At 36.9% G+C, this 21,796-nt stretch overlaps 1 protein-coding gene across 1 annotated transcript in view; it reads right to left on the minus strand.

Moving 5' to 3' along the window:
* Nucleotides 1-235: 235 nt before the first annotated feature.
* AATF (apoptosis antagonizing transcription factor) overlaps nt 236-21,796 on the minus strand; it is a 64,992-nt gene continuing 43,431 nt past the window's right edge. The window contains exons 10-12 of the mRNA XM_053457695.1: nt 20,955-21,035; nt 17,684-17,755; nt 236-919 (exon numbers count right to left, since the gene is read on the minus strand). Coding sequence (XP_053313670.1) covers nt 856-919; nt 17,684-17,755; nt 20,955-21,035 — 217 coding nt within the window. The 3' untranslated portion in view covers nt 236-855. The remainder of the gene's footprint in view (nt 920-17,683; nt 17,756-20,954; nt 21,036-21,796) is intronic.

Consider the following 21,796-nt stretch of genomic DNA (forward strand, 5'->3'; position numbering starts at 1 on the left):
TCCAAAAAAAACCAACTAAATCTGCCCCCCCCCCCCAGATTTGACTGCGAACCTCTACACAAATGCATTTAGAAATTATTCCATTTCCCAGTACAGAAACCGACAATGTTTTGTACCCGGTCATTACCCTTATTTTTTGTGTCACTACATCTGTAAACTGAAAATCTCCCTTTTTCAAATTAGAAAGCTATAGAGATTTTGGAGTTTTATGAAAATACTCTCTCTCTGCAGGTAACTATATTTTCCATTTCATTCTATTTTAAAAACAATGCTGTACATTTGATTGCTGTATGCATTAAAAAAAAAGTATACATGAAATATGATTTTGAACAGAAAAGGCCAACAACCAATGTGCAATTATGATTTAAGCCAGAAATTAAAATAGCAAAATCACCTAATTTATTGGTATTGCTGAAATTCAGTCATTTTTCTGTATAGTGCTCGCTGTGGCAAACACTGTTTAAATATATGAAAACATTTTCGCACATTTTTTTTTTTTACAACAACGTTGTAATATGCATTTGAAGGGAATAAAACACACATCCTATTGAACGCAGGGTGGTGCTGGTCAGTAACATGTACAATGTATGTGTCCTGGAGAATAAATGGTAGATGTGGTGTCCCTAACGTAGGGAGTCTCATGTGGTTCCAGTAAAACAGTAAAGATGTTTACGGGGCACTCAAACATACATACGTATACTTGACTGTTTATTATGAGAAAGCTGCAGCATGGAAAGGTCAAAGTTGTATATATGGAAGAGATGTAGGCATAATGTACATATATTTACAGCAAATGACGAATATTGGTTAATGACACGGAAAGGCATCTTCTTTCATCAGCCACTTTTGCTTTTGTTACATTTGCTTCTCCTCTTCTAAGTGTTTTATTTTCCCAAATAAGGACTGGTAAAGCTCAGTTCTGTGAAGAAAAGAACAAGAAAATCAATTGATGTAAACATTACAGACAAACAACAACAAAAAACAAACAGTTAACACATTCAGAGTGTGCATATCCTCACCTAGCTCTGATTACAGAGCATTTGGAAACTTTACTTTTGTGGTATGGGTGCAATGGACCATTCCACAAAGAACTGGGTGATGCAACAAAAGCAAGTAAAAACAAATGATTAAATGTTGATGTAAACAAAGTATTGTTAAAAAGTATTTTTTTATATTTTCGTCACATCCTCATGTGTTATTGTAGTTATTTTGATATATCACTGTGTGGCTATTTTGTGTTTTCTCTCTTTTTATTAATGTGGGTTTCCACCATAAACACTTTTCAATTCCTATTTTACTGCACAGCCCTTCCATACCAAGAGCAGGTATAATAAAAAAAAATTGTCACAGACGGATGTAAAACATTCACAGTGTGTACATGTAAAAACTATTTATTCTTTTGTGACCTCCCTTATGGTTGGGAAAAATCTCTTTTCTCTGTCACTCAACAGATCAGTAACACTAAGGAGAGATTGCCGAGTATAGTTGAAGTCTTCCATGGTGACAAATCCATATACATTATATTTTAACCCCTTAAGGACAATGGGCAGTCCCTAAACCCATTTTGAGCCCGTACATATACGGGCTTTGTCATTAAGGGGTTAAAAGCCCCTCTGGCAGGGTATAAATAGTTAGATTGGTATGTTATCTTAAAGAAGAAGAAAAAAATGTGCAGCCAACAAATACATTGGGCATCTAAGCACTTGAATACATGGTCCTCAGCAAGATGAGGTCATCTGGTACGTAACTTGCAAAGCCTGGGTGCTAGACGTTCTTCCAAACTATGGTAAGAACACAAACTCAAGATCAAATAGAGCAGTTACCTCCAGACAGCACTTCAAAATACAATTTTATAATTAAAAACATGCATGTCGCTAAAACGTAAAGCAAAATAAAAGGACACCAAATAGTTTTCCAAATAATTCCTTAAGGGTGGACATTATATCAAATCTCTCAGAAATGAGGTTCTCTCTCAGATGCTTCTCAGGCAAGCTATTCAAAAACAAGAAGACAATTGGATATTTTAATGGGATGTATAAAATAACTGAGCAATACGAAACATTCAATCAGGGAGGCTATGTGGGGTATAATTTAGTCTTCATAGATTTTGCTAGACTCCATGGTACTTGACAAACAATGAAAGTGACCGAACAATAACATTCAATTTGTATCATGTATACAGCACTTTAGATAAAAATGAGGTTTGTAGGCTACTGCTAAAAATAAATAAAAACAAACAGAAAGGGAAGAAAGAGTAAATGTAGCCTTACTCCGTGTAAGGCAATGGATACAGAAATCAAGTAATCACAAACCTCAGCTGTCTGAAGACGGTTTCTCATTTCTGGGAATCGCAAGCAACTTGGAAGTTTGAGAAGAGCCCTACTTAATAGCTGCTATTGGAATAAGTACTGCAGAGTTTCAAATAGACACACTTTATCACCTGAACTCCTTGATTGGACGTTTTCGAACTCATTTTACTGCGGCATTGAAGAGTATAGAATTTAAAATTTCACTATTCGGGAGGATGGTAAAAAAAAAAAATGCACCGTGTACATGTACAACCTTTGCAGCTGGCAGAAAACACTAGACATGATGAGATAAAGGATTCTTTTTCAAATAAATTGGCTGACAATAATATATCCCCCTGCCCTTACCTGATGAAACCTTGACATTTATGAGTGAAATATAAATATTTTACTACACAAAACGAGATGAAACTAGCAGGACACACCACGCAGTTCTAGATACCTGAGGGTGGCCTCGTGCATACATGTGCTTTTATGATGCTTAATACAATTTTACAGCTTGTAAATTATGCCATGGGGGAGCCAAGCATGAAATCAGCTTTATAGTCTCCTAAAAATGCACCTTTTGCTGCAATTTTAAGTCCTTTAACGTAACATGGAACCAAAAAACCACACCAAACTTTGACATTGGTCAAAAGAGCATTAGAGATCCTGCCATGTTTCCCAAAAACAATGGAAAACGTTTAGCATAATTCAGTCTACACGTTGGAAAACTAAATCTGATCCATCACATACGTAGTAAGAGGTGGTCATCCCCGAGTAACAACGCGAATCAACCTGTGCTGATGAGATTGGCCCCAGGATCTTAGGGAAGGCTTCATCTTAATACAGTTGTTTTCAATGAGGAGCGTCTCAGAACTTAAATTAATAAACTAAATGCTGGAGATAGAAGATAAACTTGGAGAAACAAGCATACAAATGTTTGGATTGCATGCAGAGCTTCCATGGGAAGAAAACAACAAAATGGACCAGTATTTGAAGCATACAAGCAAAAAGCCCAAAAAACGAAATAGTTCCTTAAACGTATTCCCGTGGCATGTTTCAAAACCTAAGCTTCAAGATCCTGAATTTCATGGTTTAACTAAATGTGGGATCAGAAACCCAATTCTATTTAAAACCATGTGCTATTTTTGTGCGATTAAACCTTTAGAAGAAGGAATACAATAATGGATCTGCTTGGGCTTATTTGCGTAAATGCCCCGTCTATGTGGAAAAGCGTCTTTCTTTCAGACAAAAGTTCCGTTTGTACTGCAATGTCAGTGTAATTTCTAGGTAGTAGGCAGCACTTACTGCCCTCAGCAGGGTTCACATGTCAGCAGCTGCCACCGAAATGCTGAAACCGGTGTTTTCATACAGCATCATTTCACACACAGGTGGGCAATGCTGATCAACATCCAGAGTTCATGTTAAGACCGCCTGAAAGCCTATCTGAATCTATTCAAACCTATTTAACTCCTTTGGGTAAATGAGTGTCGAAAAAGTCAATGCACGTCATGCTGATGACATCAACGGCACACAGCTCAGGCTAAGAACGTCATTGCATCTACTCTGCTACGCCATAAGGATTTGCAACATACTACATACTTTCCCTGTAGTAACACATTTTGGCTCTTTCAATTACATGAGCCTCGCCTACATTGCGGTTGGTAATTTAATTGACTCAATTAGAACTCCTAAAGCCGTAAATGCTCATGAATCTGCGCAAAATTTGCTATGAGTCAACAAAGTGCATTAAATTACATTTATTTTTATATAGCGCTAGTAGGTTCAGTAACATTTTTTTGTATATATTACAGGATTTACTAAAATTTACTAAAATAGCTGCATTATGAAAAAGGAGGTCCACTCTAAGATCCTTCTCAGAAAAGCTATAGAAAAAAATAAATCATAGTAGGGTATTTTATAGGAATATATAAAATTACAGAGTGATGGTGAAACATTCAATCAGAGAGGCTTTGTGGAGTATTAGATTAATTTCATTTTCATACATTTTGTTGGACTGCTTGGCAAAATCGTAATTACAATATAAATGCGGCTTTGTACCAAATTATATTTGTGTGTCTTTAGGTTGTGTTAAATAGAACACACAAAAGACTGAGCCACATCACATTGGAGGAAAGAGTAGGTTTGTGGCTGAGGTGCTGGACTGTGAAGTGAAGACTATAGGTCACAACCAACTCAGTGTGACCTTAGACAAGTCAATTTATCTCTCCATGCCTGAAGTACCAAAATTATATCTGAAGCACAGCATTCTAGTGCCAAATGCTGTACTAAGTACAGTCCTAATCTTGCTGACAATGTTTTAAGAAGTATTAGAAATATTATCCTTTCATTACATCCCTGTAAAAACTTTAGTGCTACGAGCAAGAATAGCAGCGATTGTGAGTACAAACTCTTAACCAAGGTCAGCCAAGCAGCGTTAAACCCATCAATCTTGCAGATTTAACCTTGTCTCTGTATTTATACACTAGGGTAACAGATCATTTTAATATTGCCAGTCTCCTTCAGGCTATGCATAATAGCTAAATTGAAAAAAAAAAATCCTCTAAGAAATCTGATCTACACAGATTTGGGACAGAGTCTCTCAACACCGTCACATAGGACATATTTAGGTGTACTGAATTTTGTGATTCCATTACTGGTAACTTTCGCAAAAAAAGGGGCAGCCCCCCTACTTGACTCAGGGGAGAAGAGGGTGTACCCGCAAGTTTTGCAATTTTGTACTAGGAACAGTGACTTGGGTGGGCCAGCTATGGGCCGGTCCAGGTTGGAAAGCTGAGGTTGAGGTAGGCAAGTGAGCGAAGGAGGGAGTATGCATCTTAGAATGTCTGTGCACTTAAGTGTATGTGCCTGTGTGCCAGCATGTTTGTGTAAGCATGCACAAGTTTGGCAGTTTTTAGCTGTTTGGGGACAAAGATGGCATTGGGAAAACTATATAAGTGTTTGTATGTCCGCATTATATTTGTGTAAGTGTGTGAGCATTTGGCAGTTTTAAGCTGCATTGGGGACAAAGATGGCATGTATGTATGGCGCAACTGACGTATCAATGTAGAGTAACAGCTGTTGATGTTTTACGTATAGCCCTGTGCTTCAGCCAATTCGAACAAATCTTTCTAGTATAGTTGAAGTTACCTTAAAGATTACTTCTTAAAATAGATAAGCATTTGAAATTATGTACAAAACAAGAAGGAATTGGTTAACCGCACTTTATACAGAGGAAGAGGGTGGAGTTTATAGAGCATGGGTGTGGAATGGGAGTGGCCTTGACAGCAAGGGGTGGGTCAAATTAAGATTAGTGGATGCGTGATTTTATTCAGGATTAGGGCAGCACAAACCCTAAATATGCCACTAAGTATAATCCGATATAAGGAGACGATGTGTTTAAATGTATACTATGACAAGGAACAGTTTGTTATGCATCGTCCTCTGTTCTGTCATCTCTGCCCTGTTTCTTCCCGATTAGCTACCCCCAACCCTGTTATTTCCCTCTACCATATTGGTTTCTCCTTGCTTGATTAGCTTCTCTTACACAAGTCTAATGTTATCACGTGTCACCAAATCTGAATCACTTTCACAGCTTGTTACACAGTATAAAAATGAGTGTCCTTGTTCAATAACGACAATTTGGTTCAATATCCATAAGCATACCTGGGAACTACTTGTCTTGGCTACCTGGAGCCTTCCCTTGCAGTATGCGGCCAGGACTGCACACTGATGTCGGCGGGCGCCAAGACCCTGCTCCCGCGACCTGGAGGATTCGGGTCTTGACCTGGAGGAGCAGCGCTCACCCGGAGTTCCCAGGTATGTCCATAAGAACCACATCCAATTGTATTCTTATACGGAGGCTGATACCGTACAAGGACCCTCCAAATGGGGCACCTCCACCCAGAACCTGTGCATACCTCTTGGGTAGGAAACCCAAGGTTTAGCCTTCAGAAAGCAACAATACTTCCAAAAGAGAAAAATACTTAGGAAGTATACTTAGAGGCAAAGACTTGAGGACCTGTTGTGGTTGATGACATCACGAATTACATCCTTTAAGTAGGCTCCTTGGTGCCTGGGACAAGCACAGAATTCCCACCCTGTGCTGACATTTGCTTGTGGAAGCAGATGGCTACATCTCCTGCCGCAAGGAACTTACAGCCCTGCACACGAATCAAAAGCATATATTTCAAATCGACTGAGCAGCACAGGTAAACACACAAAAGGAAAACACAATTTTATGGCTGCAATCTGTCTCTCGCTTTGTAGAAAAAACCTAAAAGTTACCCTTTACAGCAAGAAAAAGAAATTAATGAATACTAACATTTTTATTTCTTTAAACTGTCATTTAGGCTATAAAAGGGATAATTACCTATTTCCACTGTAGTAAGATTTTATCACCCTAAGAGAGGCATTTTCTAATTTAATATTTTCACTATATTATCATAAAACTTATTTCTACGAAAAAATGACCACGAATCACACGACCATTTGCCATAAAGCATGTGTGTATAAGTATCAAGGCTTAATTATTTAAACATTTCGGCGAACCTAGCAGTGGAAAGAGAAATTGAGAGTAGAGGGAAAGAGCAGCTCAGGATACAGCGAGAAAATAAATGGATAAATCATGACGGAAACCTCTATCAGAATTCCGTAGTTGTAAAATGTAGGCGTTATTAAAGTATTAGCTGGGTGTATATGTCATTAGATGGTATAAATGTTACAATTTCAGATTGCCAAATGACAAATTTATCAAGCCATTGTCTTGACAAGGTGCAGGGGCATTTGCCTATTTATCTGCCCTGATTTCAAGTTTTCACGGCAAAATCCGAAGCTAATTTGAGAAATTTACTTGAAATTTCACATATGACCACCAAACCTTATTTTCGCCTCCTTTGTTCCCATTCTAAGGATTTTCAAAGCACTCCTGTTTTGGTAATTTTTTTGGGAAGCATTCACCGAGTGTACTATCTTCTCTTATGTGGAAAGCACTAAACTTAGGCACCGATTCTTACAATACAATACCCCCCGAATGAATATTGCCAGGTCTATATGTCTTTTTATGGCTGCCCCATACAAACCTGGTCCCCTGATCATCATTTAAAATGCATAATATGACTTTTCAACATATAAAATAATGAATCTCTTTTTTTCAAAACGGAAAAGAAATCAAAAGGATATGTTTTGGCTTTAACAGACTATTTGAAGACATTGTGACAGAGGAATGAGACTATATTCAATTAACAACAGAACTGCTTAGCGGCAGGAAAATAAGTCATTCCAATTTTTTTTTTTTTCTAATGTATATTATGGGTAAAAAAAAAAAAAAAATATATATATATATATATATATATATATATATATATATATATATATATATATATATATATATATATATATATAATTAAAATTGGCACACCAGTAACAGCAAGTGTCCCACCAGTATAAATTATAATTTAGTATTTTGCACCCGATGATTATTAGGATGTTTATAGAAAAAGGCTGAATAGAAAGGCATAATGGGCATGGAACATGGCAGCATTCTTTGAAAGGTTGCCTAAACCTGAGGGACTTTGTTATAGGCCATAGACATCATGAATGAGTAGTCAATGCACAAAGGGCAGTTGATGGGCAATGCATAATCAATATGAAGTGTTGGAATTAATATATCAAGAACTCTGAATAAAAGATAACCACTTCACATTAAAAAGAAAAAACAAAAACAACGTGGGTCAACAATGGATAATTCCTATCATACGTAACACAACGGTAGGTCTACAGAACAGGTCCAACAGTTGTCCATTAATACCCAGTAAATTCAGCATTGATCAGACAACCATCGCGCTCACATGCTTTATAGTAAAAGCAGGCTCCTCAAAAGGTCTTTTCCGGGGATTTGGTCTCCAATGGATTGTACCGGATCTTCAGACTCCGTTTCAAAGAGCAGCTTCCCACATCTCCAGACCTCCGCGATAGAGATGAAGAAAAAAGACCATACTCGGGAATAAAAAGTAAATAAATATTCTGATAGTTTAAAAAGTTTTAAAAACCGCCTGCTTTTACTATAAAGCATGTGAGTGCAATGGTTGTCTGATCAATATATCGTTTTCTGACATATTACACTATTATGTGTTTTCTGTTTTTTGTCTCATTTTAAGATATATCCTACCAAGATACCATTCAGAATCACACACAGGTTGTGTAAATATATTAATTTTATTATTTTGTCGATAGATATATACTGAGCGCGCTTAATATTTATTGTAATATAAACATACTGCAAATGTTTTAGTGAATATTCAAACTGTAAAAAATAAAAATAAAAAGGTAAAATACAAGGTGCTACTTAGCCTTCAATTGTTTGTTGTTCTCTAAAACAATCTGACAAAATTTAAAATAGGATCTTTTGAGAATGTACAGATTAAATTGAATTTTAAATTCAATATTCACGTGATCTTTCCAATTTACGTTTTTACATTCTGAAGAGGAACAGGGGTCATATTAGGAACTGATAAATAAAATAAGCAGTGGACCTAGCTGTGTACTTTGACAAGCCTTATAATAAATTACTGTATGTTTACCATTAAATATTTAAGAAAAGCAAATGGGGAAAAATAATGGAACGTATGGCATGAGCCAAAATAAGGCATACACCACAAGTTCTGTGTGATCGATCAACAATAAAGAACATTGCTATGAAAGGAATGTATTAATAGAATAAAAAACTGGAATCTACTAGATTATTTTGTCTGCACAGCAACAACTCCTAATGCAGGGAGCAGAGAATGATATTGCCGTTATAAAAAAATAATCTAGCCAGCCTAAGGAGGAAAATATATGTCTATCAACACAATTTTAACCCAAAATTATCATACACATTGGTAGTTTTCTAGAACGCCTTCCATATCATGAGCTTAGTTTTTCCTTTTTTTTTTTTTTTTTTTTTTAGTGTCCCTAATAAAGGTGTTATAGTATACATGGTCAAAAGTGAAGGATGAAGTGATATTCATACGTGCACGCGTAAGGGGAAAACGAGTCAACGCTGACAAATCTGAAAGAGGAATGGGGACGAAAAATGAAAAATACAGTAGTAATGCGAAAACCATTTGACCACAAGGTGGCACTGCCACACATTTCTAGGGGGTTCCAAACAGCTAAGGCTATAAATTACACAGCAAGCCAGCCATCATCATCACCATCATCCCAGTGCTTGGAGGAGATTCAGAAAGGTCTGTTTCAATTCCCTCTCTTTTGGTCAGGTCAGGATTGGGTACTTTAAACCTGTGCAAATGCTTTTAGCCCTGGGGCTTTAAATTACCAAAGATGACATGTGACCCCTGCCTTGCCTCTCATGAGATCAGACACAAGATTTATAAATATTTAAGGAGGTCAGTGCTGGTCCTAAACAATAGGAAATCAAGGGAGAGACAAATAGGGAGGAAAAGAAATGAGAGAGCTGGGGTTTAAGAATCACCAAATATGCACAGAAATAGCCTATTTCTCGCCAGAAGCAAAGCTAGAATTTAAACGCATAGAATTATTATTTTTAATCTCTGTGTTAAAAAAAAGACATGTAAAGTAATGGAAAATGGATAAACAGCATTGTGTATGTTAATGCAAGTCACTTGTGCATTCATAGTTTGCCTATGAACTCAAGCCATAACATACAAAATCTTTAATGATCACTGACACCCTTCCAACCCCTGCAAATTAAGGCACATATAAACTTGCATGAATGGAGTTTCATTAATATGCAGTAGCAGTCCACAACGGCGTGCTTGCTTGGGTCCATTATAGTTCTGCAAGACACCTGGTACGTATTTTGTGCTATTAAAATCCTTTGCAAAACGTATCTTATACTAACCTAAAGTCTGGTGCTATGTGCACAATTGCATTTTGACTGCAGAGAAACTAGTGGGTATGTGCGCATGAGCAGTGCAGTGTGTAACCATATACTTCTTGTATAGTCCTATACACAATTAATGGCTCATGGCACAGAGACAAAGGATGGTGTACCAAGGATAACATTTGAACTATGCATTTGCTAGGTATATGCACGGGTGCAAGTCTTGTGCCAAAGACATAAGGGTACACCTTTGATCACTTTCTTATCAAAAGTGAACTTAAAACGGACATACCCGAACAATAAATGTATCTATGGACATTTTTTATTTTTGATGAATTCTAGCAATGCTGCATACACAAGCCTTTTGCTTATTATATGTGATTTTGTAAAAGAAATGTACCATTAACTAGTTTTAAACTGCATGTTGGCCAACACATTGTCCCTACCGTCAACTAACATGCTAAGAAGCACGCACACATCTATGTGAGCTGCAGGGAAGGATAACAATGCTCTTAAACGGCAACTGCTGCTGACTTGTAGCACAAAAGAGACACAGCTGTAAAAAGGCACTACCAACTGGGGTGGACATATCCAGCTCCAAGCCGTATATTATAGATATACACTATATGGACAGAAGTATTGGGACACCCAACCATCACACTAACAGGGACTTTTATTACATTGCATTCCAAATACATAGACAATATGTGGTTGGCCCACCGTTTGCAGCTATAACAGCTTACACTCTTCTGGGAAGGCTTTCCAAAAGATACTTGAGTGTTTCTGTGGGAATTTTTGCCCATTTACCCAGTAAAGCATTTGCAGGCTCAGGCACTGATGCTGGACGAGAAGGTCTGGCACACAATCACCGTTCCAGTTCATCCCAAAGGGTGTTCACGATTACTAGTTCAGGGAAAGCCATTTCAGGTTGGGCTTCCATGAAAGATAAAACTTTAAATAGCTCAATTCTACTGACATTCTGGGGGCACAATATATTTTGCACTTTATTTTTCATGACTTATTTTCCCATGTTTGATTGATTTCACTTACTCCTTTAGTTTGGTTGTTTTTCTTCTTCTTCTTACTGGGTTGGATCCAGCTTGCCCTGGACTATGATTATTTTTATAGGTTATACATTGGTCAACAATTACCGAGCTGTCACTCATTCTATCCAAGAACTAGCACAAAACATGTCTTTATGGTTGCAGTCCAGGAAACCCCCCACTTCCTGTGTGTCCTATTACGGTAGGCATCAAAGTTCCAGTGGCAAAGGGTGCCTAGAGGATTAATTGAAAAAGGATAGGAGGCTGTCCAAGCTGAACGCTCTGGCTTTAGCAATGGACATCTTAATCCTTGGGTTTGTTTAGAGACTAAATGTAGCATGCAGTCTATGCTTCTACATTACAGCTGAGCTAGAAGACACAGCATCCCATCCGTGAAACCTGCAATTTGAGAATGCATGTAGTGGGAAGATGCTGTATAAAATATTTGTACAATAATAATTCAATGCAGCAGCATCAGCAAAGATTCATTTTAGTATATATATATACTTTTATTATATTACCATATATTGCCTGTAATGTATAGTACAAATCTAGAAGAACCTACTACGCATAGGTAAAACATCTATTTAAATTTACTTTCCATTGATTATTGGCCATGAACAGAAAATATTAACACTGTGAAAACTATTTAGTAGTTTGTAGTATTTAAAAGCTATTTAGAATTTAAACAACTAAACTGTATCTGCGTCTAGTGTCTGTTTTGCCCTTTTACAGACTCCCGCAGAGGACCCTCTTACCTACTGGCAGTGTTGAATGCCATCTTTAATGATGATGAATGGCTGTCCTTTTCTACCACTCTACTGGGGGGGGGGTTAAACATGCGACACCACTAGGATGGGTATCAACAATCGAATTACAAACTGTGTCAATCTGAGTTAATGCAAAACTGTAATCCTCTTTAACAAGAGATCAAATCAGCACCATGAGTTATGTTCCTTCTGTAATCTGATAAGAAACAGAGCAAGTCTCTAATAAAAGAGTAATGAGAGAACTTAATGATGCTTTTAAGAGGTAGACCATGTTAAAATATTGCTCCAGTTGTATCAGATACAGATTGTATCAATGTTGGAAGGTCTTGTTTTACCTGTCACAGGAACCTGTGTTCACAATAAAAAGACGGACAGAATGAAACTGTAAATGGAATGCTGAACAAATGGACATTGGGCTATAAAATGACAAACATAAGTATTGATGAGGGGAAAACATTTACAATGCTTTGCCCTGCCTTCTTTGTGATATAACACGGAAACAGACAACTCCCTGGTGTATCCGTTAAGCATTGATGACACAACCGATACCAAATTTATATAAAATATTTTCCTCAGAAGATATGCATTCCACTATTAAGAGATACAATAAAGAAGACATGCATTCTCTGTGAAAAAGTATTTGCTCCTTCCTGATTTCTTCTATTATTGCTAATTTGTCACATTTAAGCGTTTCAGATCAACCAAGTCATTTTAATATTAGGCAATGACCGAGTAAACAGAAAATACGAAAGTACATCCACCCATACGAAAAAAGTAATTGTCCTCCTAAAGCTAACAAATGGTTGTGCCCACCTTTTCTGGCAACAATCGCAATCAAATGTTTGCAGAGGAGGAACTTTGGCCCATTCTTCTTGCTAGAATTGTTTTAATTCTGACAGAGGGTTTTCCAGCATGAGCTGCATTTTTAAGGTCATGCCACAGCATCTCAACTGGATTCAAGCATTAACTTTGACCAGGCCCCTCCAAAACCTTAATTTCTTTTGAGCCACTCACAGGTGGACTTGTGGACTTCAGATTATTGTCCTGCCGTATAACCCAACTGCGCTTGAGCTTTCTGTCACGTTTCTCAATGTTCTACTTCAGGATTTTCTAGCAGAGGGGAGAATTCATGATTCCATTAATTATGGCAAGTCACCCAGGTCCTGAAGCAGCAAAGCAGCCCCAGACCATAAACACTACCAATGCGTTTGACTTTTGGTACAGCAGTGCTGTGTTAGTTAATTCCAGATGTAATGGGTTGCACTCATTACTGCACAAAATATTATTCCAAAAGTCTTGGGGGTCATGAAGAGGTATTCTGTCAAATGTGATGCAAGCCTATGTGTCAGCAGTGGTTTTTGCCTTGCAACTCTCCCATATATGCCATTTTTGCACATGTAAGTGTCTTATAGTGAAGCCTGCAGTTCTTTACATGTTAGTCTAGGTTCTTTATTGACTTTCCGCATGAGTCGTCAAGGTATTTGTGATGGATTATTGGTAGTCTGGCCATTCTTGGGATGGTCACCACAGTTTAAAAATGTTCTTCACTTGTAGATAATGGCTCGCTGGAGTCCCAGAGCTCTAGAAATGTCTGTGGACCCCTTTTCAGGCTAACAGATGCCAATGGCTCTCTCTGTTCTTGAATTTCTTAGATTGTGGCTGCTTTTTGAGACTTTTTTTAGCCTACTTCGCTTTGCAAGACAGGTTCTTTTTAATTCATGTTTAGATTTAACATGGCATGCATGTGTTTCAGTGAAATAGAACACAATCAGTTAATTACTTTTTCACATAGGGCCAGGTATGATTTATTTTTACCAAAACTGTTCTAGAGCAATGTTTTATTTAATGATCAAGGGACCTTCCACATAAAAACACAAACATGTGAGAGTAAGATCCTATGCTATAAATGTTTCAGGAATGTTTGAGCCATTGTAAAATTATGTATAAACTTGAAGATAACCAATATAATTTGGTTCTATATATTTACCGTATATTCACTTTTTTCTTTAAATCTACTTGTCCAAGTGACTAAAATGGTAGCCGAATCTACTTGTCCCTCCTGACAATCTATTTTAATCAAAGCTGTTAATATGCATATGCCTGATGCCACCAAATCATTTGGTGTGTGATGTGATTTTTGTACACATTATCCGCTATGCACCAGGCATGTGCAGTAACTGCTAAATAATGTTATATTAAAGTTATATTAACACCATTTCAGCAGATGTCAGCCAGCGGACTTCACCTCCTGAGTTTTGCCTCACATCCACTGAAATCCGTAGGGCTGCAACTAACGATTATTTTCATAATCAATTAGTTGGCCAATTATTTTTTCGATTTAACGGATAAAAACAATATGCAAATTTTTTGTTTTGGAAAATTTAGGAACAAGCTGGGTGTTAAAAACAAACAGCAGAATAAAGAACTTAAAATTGACATTAACGTGTGTCATTGTGCACACAAAACTTCTCTATCACAATGGCATTTCTCTAATCGCCTTCTTATTTTACGGACATACTAAAAGCTATATTTTTAAAAGGTACAAGAACCCAAACACCATACTTCCCAAACTAGGTTTTAATACCTTAAAAAAGTTATTAGTAAATATGAATTCACATGCAAACTATTTTTTCATATGCAATAAAAACTGATTGAGAAAAACACATTTCTTTTTCCTTTCCTTTTTTTTTGCCAATCTGCCCTCCAGTTACACACTTATGCAGATCTGACCCCAGGCTTGCCACTCTGCCTACCAGATATGCCTTATACCACTCTGCCTCCTAGAAATGCCTTATATCCCCTATATGCCACCCCCAGACAACCTCCGCTGCTGGCCGGCACATCTGACCGAGCTTTTTTCGATGGAGCACCGGGAAGTTCACATCGCACAGACGTCCACCGGCTGCCAGAGAGGAGGATCCAGGTCCCCTGCAGCGCTGCTGGGGATCCTCCTCTCTGGAAGCCGGTGAACGTATAATCAATATTTGTTAATGTATAAAGGCACTGCTAAAAAAAAGCCCATTAAGTGCATAAAGATGATATTTTGAATGATTTCTAATCATTACCATAAAAGGGAATCCAGGGAGGTTAGTTCTGCGGGTCAACCGAGACAGGTGCCACAAAATGAAGAGCATTGTGTGCTGCCTGGCACCAATGACCCTTGTGCTTCCTTTTACTCTGCTTCCAGAAGTCGCTGTGACATTGGTGTGGGACAGTTGCCTGTTCAAAGCTTTTATGATTACTTGAAAATTTAACTACATATCACTTGTGCTTTTTGGTTTTCAATCACTATAATGATTGATGTCTAAAGATATTTAGTTTAAATATTTAGGCCATAAAAGCAGGGATGCATGGAAGGAAATACAACTAGCATGTCAGATCAATTTCCCGTCTCTGCATCCATCATTACAATGGTTCCTTGAACTAAACATCTACCAGTAGTTTAACAATGAAGCAGAGAACTGGTAGATCCTGAAATCTGTAGGTAATAAGCATTCCCAAGGTGGGTTCTGTAAACACCATAACACAGGTGCATTTCAATAACAGAATTGTAAAATATACGCATGAAAACATGTCCGTCTCTGATGAGCAGTATTCAACCGATCATAGTGTGTACCTGTGCGCACATATCTATTGGGCCCTTGAGTTTACAGAAAATAACATTAGAGGGTGGCCTACTAAACAAGAACACCGTTTGTGATAGGAGTAAAGCCCAACGGCAAATATTACTGAATCACAGTCATTAAATGTACAAAGTAAACATGAGGTTTCTTTCCACCACATGCGCTTGAAAAGCAGGCAAAAATTAAACATGTATACCCAAACATGTATTCTGAACCAAAAACAAGCAATGCAACCAAAAAAAATTTGCACTTTTCTTGTGTTGCTGAAGGCACAAATAAAAGTAGGTTTTTAAACAGCTCCATTGCACAAGTTTCAGTTTTAATTTCCAAGTGTTTCAATAACAATCCTAACACAAAAAAAAAGATTTTTTTTCCCCCCGTACAGAATAAAAAGCTTACAACACCACCCTCGTTCTATTTAAATTTTTGTGTGTGGAATTCCTTGCCTGTTTGTGGTCACTGAAGACTACACAAAACCAGCAACTGCTAGAAATAATCTATAGACTACCAATACTATAAATGTATTGCAATAAGGTGCAAAAATATGAAGGATTTTTCTCAAACATGCATCCTGAAAGCCAATGGCTACTGCATTAGCACTCAGCAAACCTTCAAGTAAGCAACCGCTTTATTAACATCAAAAAATATTCTATTAGTTTGGTGTTTTAGAAAATCCCAAGTGTTTTAGATGGCTGGAAGGTATGAAGGTAAATTAATTGAATTGCATTTCTGAGACGCATACCTCCCACCCCCAGATATACCAGTGTATACTAATAGCTCATTTTGCACACTTTAAGGAAGCAATGTAAGGAAATAGAACACACAATAATAAAAATAGAACATCTAACCAGTGTTCAATAAAGTTGTAAATTAGTTCAACAAAAGATTAAGGTGCTGCATTTCATAAAAAAAAACCTCTGCTACTTGGGCATTGATCTTGGTCCAAATATAGAACTTGGGAGGGATCCAGATACATTACAACAAAGCATAGAGAGAAATTAACTTGGATAATGCCGACAGCTGCAATAACCATTCTTACAAGACTCTGGAAATTGGAATCATTTAGGAATGTGGAGGTTTGATGGAGGGAGTTAAGGACATACTGCAGTATAAGAGAGTTATGTCTCGACAAGGAGAGAGAAAAAGCTCTTAGTTACCCATTACCCTGCAACTGTAAGGTTGTGAATTACCAGAAAAAAAAATAAAAACAGAATCATGAAAACATATGCATGTTAATGCAATTTTTTGATGGCTTGAAAGCAGGTAGTAGCCAAGAGAGCCAACTTAATATTTACCTAAAGTGATTAAGACTTTGTTGTTATACAATAAAGGACTAATGGTTATTACGAGTTTCATCCATAGTGTCCCCTCTAGCAATGAAGTTCCACAAATTTGCATAGGGGTGCAGTAAATAGAACATGGGACAAGGTGTTGTGATAGAGGGTGCATTTTATTATAAAAAAAAAGGATCTATCATGTCTGAGATGCTAGCAATATTAGAGGTTAATACATCTGTAGACAATTAGGGCCATTGCAGCCATATATAATGCACATGAAAGCAGGGGGCACGTTAAATGCATTTGGGGCAAATGTGCAGGAGCAGCCAATCAGTGGCCTCAAATGTTGGACAACGAAGCAGGCCGGTGGTTGCATCTTCTACCCAATGTTTTATTTTTTTCGCTTGGTCTTAAGGACATAAAATGCCTCACAAAAAATGTTAATATACTTTAACATGCTTTGGGCATTAAAAATTTTTTTACGTACATTTTGTTCCTTCTCTCATATCCTGGAGTACTTTCATTTACCAAAGTCACCCCATTTGTTTTGCTGTAGTCATGGAAACCGGGAGTCTAAAATGCAACGCTTTACCCGCATCTCGCTGTCTGTCAAGTCTGTGGTTATCAGATTAATGTAAATATCTTACAGGTTTTTACAGTAATTATAGGAATGTAAGCTCAGCTAGATTGCAAGGGCAGATGTGCAGCACTATGACACTAGTGACAAATAGTTAACAGATAACAAAAAAAAAAAACAGAGGGCGACAGTCTGAAGAACAAGTCAATATCATGCTGTCATGAAGCTACTTGATAAACATAATTAGCCTATTACTCACCTGGCATCATCATTCATTGCGCTGTGGTCAATAGGAGCCATGAAGCTTACCAACTTGCTGTGGACATGATACCTGCGTGAAAACAAGATGTATTTATACGCAGAATGAGATTTAAAAAAGAATCCTAAATAAAAGGAGCATTGCTTTCACTCAAGGATTGTACAGAACTACCTAATTTAACAATGAGTGAGAAACAGGTATACATCTTAAAGCTTATACCAGCTATAATTTTCATAATTATGTACCTGAGAAACAGTTCAGTATCGTGCTCACTGCCAAGGTAGAGGAGATCTTGAGTTCTTAACTCACCTTGACCATGAGGACCCCATACCACAATTCTTCACAGGACATTCGTGGAATAATCATTACACTTCTTTTGTGGAAGTATTTGCTATGCTAAGCATAGGACGTTACAGTAACTGAATACTTGTCGAAAACGCATTACTTTTGCTGTAACAAAACCACAATGTCAATCACTGACATTCTAATTAATACAAACATATCATTTTGTCTTGCGAAGAATAGCACTCAATAGATTAACATTTTGCCCATCTATTGCAAAGCAACAATTCAGGTAAGCAAGGGAAATGACCAAGATTTACGTGGTCTGCTTAAGAAACACAATAGGATGCAGACACCACTGTATTTGTATTTTATGACGTTGGATGCTAAAGTACCATTTTCCATGGACTTTAAAAGGGAAGAACAGTCAATACGTATTTCTCTGGGCTTAGCAAATATTTGCATGAAAAGGCAATCCATAACACTACGAAAAAAAAACCTTAACACATTTTAGGTTATTCAAGTCTTTGAGAAAAAAAAATCCTAGCACTCATATTGTTTTATTAACACTATAATTCTTGTGAGAGGGCACTTTAATACTACAGATAAAATATGCTGTAGTACCAGAGCAATACAATCACATTTACAATGCAATTGGTATGGTTCTATGTATAATTCTCTTCCTAGTAAATTGTCCTTTTATTGGTTTTACCAATAATTTACAGGGGAAAAAAATGATACAACACAATATGAAATAAGAAAAATATGAAAGCAAAAGATGCTAATGCTGATCTCAAACATGGGTGTATATTTAGATTATATATATATTTTTCATTTTATTATTATTATTTTTAAATTCAAAATTTGCTTAAAAACAAAACAAAAAAAAAACGCATCGCTTTTGTAGCTTAAAACCAGTGGGTTTCCCCATTCCACAGCACATACAATACTAAATGCTCTGCGCAGTATTTTTTATTTATTTTTTAAGTTAGACTGGCCACAGATCCCTAATAGTTTACAGCTAATGCAAGTAACAAGATATAGTCTAAATTATATATATATATTTTTATTCTAAAAGTCCTTCCAGCTCTGTCTCTTTGAAATTCCTTTTGTACTCCACTAGATTATATTACATATATACAGACGTGCACACGCACATGCTCGGTTTTGTGCTATGTGTGCGTATCTTTATGGAGTACATTGCCCCCCATAGATTGCGTTCTCGTAAATTACATATAGCTGAGTAACGACAAACTATTCTCAATAGGGTTTGTTTGCTAAAGGAATAGTTGATTTTTGGTTTCAACTCCCACACACGGTGGCAGGTTTATCCAGGGTGAAGATCCAAGTTGGTCATTTATAAAAACGCATCATTCAAAGTAAAAAAAAAAAAAAAACCTAACACAAGGTCAACCAAGGTTTCCTATAGGAGAGGTTGACTAGGGTTGGACCTTAATAATGTATAGTGAAGCCAAGGAGTTGAAGACACAGCCTCTTGAAAATTCTCCGGCCAACTCCCCATTAAGTGAAAAAATCCAAATGAGGTAAGGAACGCCTGGGTAAAGTGGGATTAAGGCAATTACAACCGAGAGAAGGGAACATGTCCAGAACATCTGTGGCATACCAGGCTCAAAAAGGCAAATCCAGAATGTTCCCAGGTAGACTAATACCTGTATGGGTACACGCGTTTCTCTGCCTCTGTATTTTGAACAGATATATACAATATATTTATTTATATTTTATCCAAGATTCTTATTACTCGAAGTTGCATAATATTTGGCGCCGGACAAAATTAAATATCTGGATGCCTGCCACCAAATATCCAGGAGACAAACCACAACCAGGCCATACTTGTTTGCTTTGTAGAGAAAGATGACAAAGCAATTTCATGTACGTAGGCCGCAGAAAGAAATCTGCAGATCCATGACATTGTGCTTAAAGATGCTTTTATTTGCATCTTTCTGGAAGTAAAGTATAACATCCTTAAACTCGCTGCAGAAGGATGTTTCGCTGAAATTGTAATTGAACATTTTGTTCACCTCCGTGCCATTGATGATCTGGCCCAGTCTGTTCAATTGTTATCTAAAGCTGGGTAATAAGATTGCCATGGTCGGGCCTTGATCTCACAGTGAACGAGAATAGTCCATGTCGCACACACAGAGATGGGCTGCATTATTTCAAAAGCTTTATGAGAGTGTGACTCAGTCGTGTGATGTTGTCAGCGGCTTTTGACTGAATCATGAATACATCCAATTATGTGTGATGCTGACAGAAAAGAATATTGATAGCCAATAATTACAGGCTTTTCAGGCCAACAAAGCAGCTCTTTCCTCTTTTAATAAATTATCCCAGAACATCAATCTTAAAAATTACTATGCCACAACTGACCCAGACTGACTTGCATGACTTTCCAGCCGATGCCTTTTGCAACTAAAGGTTTACCACTGACTTATTCCGGCTTTTAGTTGGAAAACGATATAAAATACTCACATTGCAATAATATACAGGTTCGCAGATGTGAAATTAAACAATAAAAATGAGGTTGGTGAATAGCAGCCAACCGTGTCAATCTTTGTAGGAATTTCGGGTTTAAACAACCTTGGTAATTGATAATGTACAGTTACAGAATGTCAAGTAAGATTCAGCACAAATACATAAGATTGCAACAAGATAACATTGGGACATCATTCTGGATGCATTAGCCTGCAACACTTACTATAAATACAGCCAAAAATCACTAAGAACCTGAAGAAAAAAAATTCTTATTTGATTTTCAATAATAAGAGTGGTCATGTAAAATATTCCTTAGATTGAGATTATTTTAGCTGAAAATGAAAATCATTTTTCCCAGGTTTGAGTTTTTGGGTATTTCATAGTGTATTTTTTCCTTGATGGCAAAGAAAAAAAACCAAAACATGATGATGTGGGTAAAGCTCATTATTACACCACATATGATATCTATATACCTAATAATGTTTTAGCCACTTACCTCACTTTTCTTCCTTTGCTTGCTTTCGTGTCCACCTTTTTCTTAATTTTACTCCGTAATTTTTGAATTGCCAACCATTGTCTAAAAGGAAAAATATGATTACTTGATTGGTTCTTTAGATTTACATCAATTATTCAAGCGACATATTGCTCTTTGAAATCCGTATCTATATTTGTATTTACTTTCATCTCGTTCTGAAGCGTACTAATATTGTCTGAAATATAAATGTGCCCAAGATAAAATAAGCAACCAGTGATGACAGTAAGGAGGAAGCACATATCTCTTGCTTTTTTATATGTACTATATAACACATATAATACAGAAAGGGAAAAAAAAAATCTATTATCTAGTTAATCTCCAATTACCTGCACTGATGCGATGGAGTATTCCAGAGAATGGTGCTTAACTATAGATAATTATGTATATGATATGTGATATGCATTTATATTTTATTATCTGTATTAAATTTAGGACAATAATACCCATTATGATTGCTAAAATTCGTGTGTGCAAGACTGTTCTGGGACTCAAAGGGCGCAATGCATGAAGATTTTTTGGGTCGTGCCAAAAATTGTTCTGTCTATACCGGTACTTCACTGGAACACGGAATAAATACGACCAGTAGAATTTCCATTGCAGTTTTTACACTTTAAAAAAAAATTGCTTAAAACAGTTCAACAAGTTCTCAACAAAATTCAATGTTTTTAACAGTTGCATGATGGATTTTCAGATGCATTTCTTATCTTGACCTATACATAAGTTACGGCTGGTAAAGGCGATGGAAATCCCTTCCACTTAAAATTGGAAATTATTCTAGTCTTGATGCCCGAATAATTGTAATT

The sequence above is a fragment of the Spea bombifrons genome, chromosome 2 (genome assembly GCF_027358695.1).
Source record: "Spea bombifrons isolate aSpeBom1 chromosome 2, aSpeBom1.2.pri, whole genome shotgun sequence".
NCBI classification, from domain to species: Eukaryota; Metazoa; Chordata; class Amphibia; order Anura; family Pelobatidae; genus Spea; species Spea bombifrons.